The sequence below is a fragment of the Homarus americanus genome, unplaced genomic scaffold (genome assembly GCF_018991925.1).
Source record: "Homarus americanus isolate GMGI-L3 unplaced genomic scaffold, GMGI_Hamer_2.0 scaffold367, whole genome shotgun sequence".
Classification (NCBI taxonomy): Eukaryota; Metazoa; Arthropoda; class Malacostraca; order Decapoda; family Nephropidae; genus Homarus; species Homarus americanus.
Genome location: NW_024743709.1, coordinates 18712047 through 18717047, shown reverse-complemented (window position 1 = coordinate 18717047; position 5001 = coordinate 18712047). Strand labels below are relative to the sequence as shown.

At 48.4% G+C, this 5001-nt stretch overlaps 1 protein-coding gene across 1 annotated transcript; it reads right to left on the bottom strand.

The window, feature by feature from the left end:
* Nucleotides 1-340: 340 nt before the first annotated feature.
* On the bottom strand, nucleotides 341-1000 carry LOC121877304 (uncharacterized protein SPEM3-like). Its single transcript, XM_042382982.1, has one exon. It carries the CDS (start codon nucleotides 998-1000, stop codon nucleotides 341-343), a length of 660 nt encoding a protein of 219 aa, XP_042238916.1.
* Nucleotides 1001-5001: the final 4001 nt, after the last annotated feature.

Here is a 5001-nt window from a genome sequence, read left to right as displayed (position 1 = left end):
TGTACCTCACTCTAGCAGGTGTTGTCTGTACCTCTAACGTGTGGTACCTCACTCTAGCAGGTGTTGTCTGTACCTCTGACATGTGGTACCTCACTCTAGCAGGTGTTGTCTGTACTCTGACATGTGGTACCTCACTCTAGCGGGTGTTGTCTGTACCTCTAACGTGTGGTACCTCACTGTAGCAGGTGTTGTCTGTGCCTCTGACAAGTGGTACCATATGTTATGAAGGTTCAGTTGGTCCTGTTAGTACTTCTAGACAGTGTCGACAGTGGCCCCAGTCGCTAATGGTCGCAGATGGCAGATGGAGGTGGGCAGCGAGGGTTGTTGATGGAGGAGAGAGTTAGCTGGCGTGGACAGGGTAATGTGGTGGCGTGGGCTGGATAGTGTGATGGCATGGGCAGAGTAACGTAGGTGGTGGCGTGGGCAGGATAGCGTGATAGCATGAGCAGAGTAGCGTAGTTGGTGGCGTGGGCAGGATAGTGATGGCATGGGCAGAGTAGCGTAGGTGGTGGTTCAGGATAGTGATGGCATGGGCAGAGAAGGTAGGTGGTGGCGTGGGCAGAATAGTGTGATAGCATGAGCAGAGACAGTAGGTGGCGTGGGCAGGATAGTGTGATGGCATGGGCAGAGAAGCGTAGGTGGCGTGTGATAGCATGCAGGAGTAGCGGTAGGTGGTGGCGTGGGCAGGATAGTGTGATGGCATACAGGCAGAGTAGCGTAGGTGGTGGCGTGGGCAGGATAGTGTGATGGCATGGGCAGAGTAGCGTAGGTGGTGGCGTGGTGATGGCATGGCAGAGAAGTGGTGGTGGGCAGAATAGTGTGATAGCATGATAGCAGGTGGCGTGGGCAGAATAGTGTGATGGTATGAGCAGAGTAGCCTAGTGGTGGCGTGGGCAGGATAGTGATGGCATGGGCAGTGTAGCGTAGGTGGTGGCGTGGGCAGGATAGTGATGGCATGGGCAGAGAAGTAGGTGGTGGCGTGAGGATAGTGTGATGGCATGGGCAGAGTAGCGTAGGTGGTGGCGTGGGCGAGGATAGTGTGATGGCATGGGCAGAGAAGGTAGGTGGTGGGCAGGGCAGTGTGGGTGGCTTGGGCAGGGCAGGGGTGGTGGCTTGGGCAGGGGTGGTGGCTTGGGCAGGCAGTGGTGGTGGCTGGGCAGGGCAGTGTGGTGGTGGTGGGGCAGGGACAGTGTGGGTGGCTGGGCAGGGCAGTGTGGGTGGTGGCTTGGGCAGGGCAGTGTGGGTGGTGGCTTGCAGGGCAGTGTGGGTGGTGGCTTGGGCAGGGCAGTGTGGGTGGTGGCGGGCAGGCAGTGTGGTGGTGGCTTGCAGGGCAGTGGGTGGTGGCGTGGGCAGGGCAGTGTGGGTGGTGGCTTGGGCAGGGCAGTGTGGTGGTGGGCAGGGCAGTGTGGGTGGTGGCTTGGGAGGCAGTGGGTGGTGGCTTGGGCAGGCAGTGTGGTGCTGGCATAGGCAGTGTGGTGGTGGCGTGGGCAGGGCAGTGTGGGTGGTGGCTTGGGCAGGGAGTGTGGGTGGTCTGGAGCAGGGGTGTGGGTGGTGGCTTGCAGGGCAGTGTGGGTGGTGGCTTGGGCAGGCATGGGTGGTGGCTTGGGCAGGCAGTGTGATGGTGGCTTGGGCAGGACAGTGGGGGTGGTGGCGTGGGCAGGGCAGTGTGGGTGGTGTGGGCAGGACAGTGGGTGGTGGCTTGGGCAGGGCAGTGTGTGGGTGGCTTGGGCAGGACAGTGTGGGTGGTGGCGTGGGCAGGCAGTGTGGGTGGTGGCGTGGGCAGGGAAGTGTGGGTGGTGGCGTAGACAGCAGTGTGGGTGGTGGCATGGGCAGGGCGTTGTGGGTGGTGGTCCTAGGTAGTGTGGGTGGTATCGTGTTTGTAGCAGCAACCAACAAGGTACCCCTAGGACGGAACAAGTACTCGTGGTGGGTGGTCCCACAGGCATGGGCGTGGACAAGACGGGTGGTTCCATAGCCGATGTGGGCGTGAAAAAGAATGGTCGTGGGTGTTTCCGTCGGCTGAGTGGGCGTGAACTAGATGAGGGAAGTGGGCAGGCTGTGATGAAGCGACATCAGCCACGCAAATCTCACGGCCCAGTAAGTTGCCCGGAGTCCAGCCCAAGACTCTCCTGCCTCTCCCTCAACCCTCTCTTCCCCACCTCCGGCCTCATCCCTTCCTATCCTCCCGTCCTCACCCCAGGCCTCTCCTCTCCCCTCAACCCCCGGCCTTTCCTCTCTCACTCCACCCATCTCTCCTCACCCCTGGATTATATCATTTAATGTTTGTATCGAGTTCTGCTTCTTAAATAACTTCCATGGGTAATGTAATGGAACACAACACAACACGTTACCACTAACTCACCCAACCTTCCCTGGTAATTGCTGTTCAGTAAATGGTAGTCTGATAAAGTCTCTTCTGGAATGTTGTATTTGGATGATGATCCAGGGTAGTGGTCATACCCATTAAATTTTCTTAGATTATATCAGTGGTTCCCAAACTTTTATGACGCCCCTTTGCTTTTTGCGATGTCCTCACTCCCCCTTTATATTTTTGTATGAAAATCTATAGATTTTATTTTTTAATATAATTATATTTTAGTATTGTTGAGGATCATATAAGTCCTTGCATAGTGAACATATGATGAAAACAAAACATAAATAATACCAGTCTAAAAGACTTTAATTATTCATTTATAAACATTTTCTACAGAAACCCAAAGAAAAATAAAAAAATCATAAGATGGCATATACCACATAATGGGGATATCATAATGCACTTCAATACACTTGTTCCACGGGATATAGAAAAATAACAAAAATCATGTACAAGACACTAAAAGAGAGAAAACAGAAACGAGGAGAGTGACTGCTATACTTTGGTTTGCACGATGTGGAAGATTCAAACGGGGAGAGAGTTACTCCTGAAAGAGTTTCTTCATTATATTCTTTTTGAGCAAAAAATGTCGCCCCCCAGTTCGGGAACCACTGGATTATATCATTAACAGAGAAACTATTGGGTGACCGGGAAGAACTCTTATATTTTCAATATGGTCCTCCGACCTCCAATGTTTAGATTATAACTAATCTAACTACAAACTCGCCCACGCACACACACACACACACACACACACACACACATGTTGGTCTCCTGGAGTGAACACGCACAGAGTTTGTGGTTTTGTTGTACTATTGTTTGTGGGTTGAGATTGCACTCGGTTGTGGTGTTTTGTCTTGTCTACCTGTATGTATCATTCTGTGTATCTACGTGTATATCTTGCGTCTGTGTCCCTCGATATATTTCTCCTTATTTTTCCATCTCTATCTGTTTCTCTCAACCAACTTCATTATCTCTTTAACTTCTTGTCTCAGTTATAATTTCATCAATCTGTCCAATTTTTTTCCATCTCTGTTTGGTTAGGCTGGGTTTGGTTAGGTTTGGATAGGCTTGGGTTAGCTGCGGTTTAGGTTAGGCTTAGACCAAACTAGGTTAGATGCAGTTTAAGTAGTTAGCTTGGTTAAGTTTGCAGAAGAGATAGAGAGAGAGAGAGAGAGAGAGGGGAGAGAGAGAGGATATATTTAAGGTCACCCTAATGTGGACAAAGATAGGTTTATAGATTATGAGCCCTGAAAAAGGCGAATAGTCGTAAAAGACTAAATCAACGTCGAAGTTTATGTTAGGGCTTTATAGTATGCAACAGTGTGTCGAGGTGACGGAGATGGGTTGTGATAACGGGGGATTATGTATTGTGTCAGTCAGCCCACACTGTAGGGAGCCTACCCAGGTGGCTAGCACTAACGTGGCCAGCGGGTCGGTTCTCTACCTCCTCCTTCCCCACACACGGGGCTTCTTAACTAATCTTCCCTTACATAATTAATCCAACCTTACGTTACATAATTAATCTAACCTTACGTTACATAATTAATCTAACCTTACGTTACATAATTAATCTAACCTTACGTTACATAATTAATCTAACCTTACGTTACATAATTAATCTAACCTTACGTTACCTAACCTCAACATAACCAAACCTAATCTGCCTCTAACTTTACTTAGCCTAACTTAACGTAACCTGACCTAACGTAATCTGTCCCAACTGTACATAACCCCAACCTAATATAACCTAACCTAACCTGACTCAATAAGATAACCTAACCTGATCAACCCTCCAAACTTAGCTTAACCCTCCCACACCACTTTTTATTTATGGGTATCCACGGTCAGGCTCCTCATAGGTTCGTAGTTTAAATGTTTATGCCTTAAGTGTTGATTTAAATAATAAGTAAATACATACAGTATACCGTAGTTGGCATAGTTAACTTACGACGCCAAGGTGAAGACGAGGCCGGTGTCGATGTAGCCGTGATTATAAACGTTCTCTAAGCTTGAGTTTTGTTAAGAATAATCTGGACCCCACGATAGAATGGTAGTGATCAGAGCGCCACCGGCCAGAATTTTAGTAACCAAGATGCCACCGACCATAAGTTTAACTACCATGGTGCCAACGACCATAAGTTTAACTACCCTAAACGATGATACAATCCTCTTGATTCCTCGTTGCCTCGAACCCTCCGTGGACACTTACCTCAGCACAAGGGAGAGAACTGTGATATATATATATATATATATTGTGATGGTCAAGTTAGTCCCACTTTGGTGAGCAGTGTATATGTGTTGAATAGTTTATATAGCACCCTTTTGACAGTTTATATCGCACCATTTATGAACACATTTGAACAGTTTATATACTTACCTTAATTAACAGTATATACTCAATTTGGTAACCAGTTTATATATTTACCTTGGTGAACAATTTATATACCTACCTTGAACAGTATTTACCTACCTTGAACAATTTATATACCTACCCTGGTGAACAATTTATATACCTACCTTGGTGAGTAAAAATAAAAAATTCCTAACCTGGCTGAACAGTTGGCGTGGTGCAGGATGTATCGTAGCGTCGGGGTTGAGCGTTTAGAGAACACAGACACCCTCCG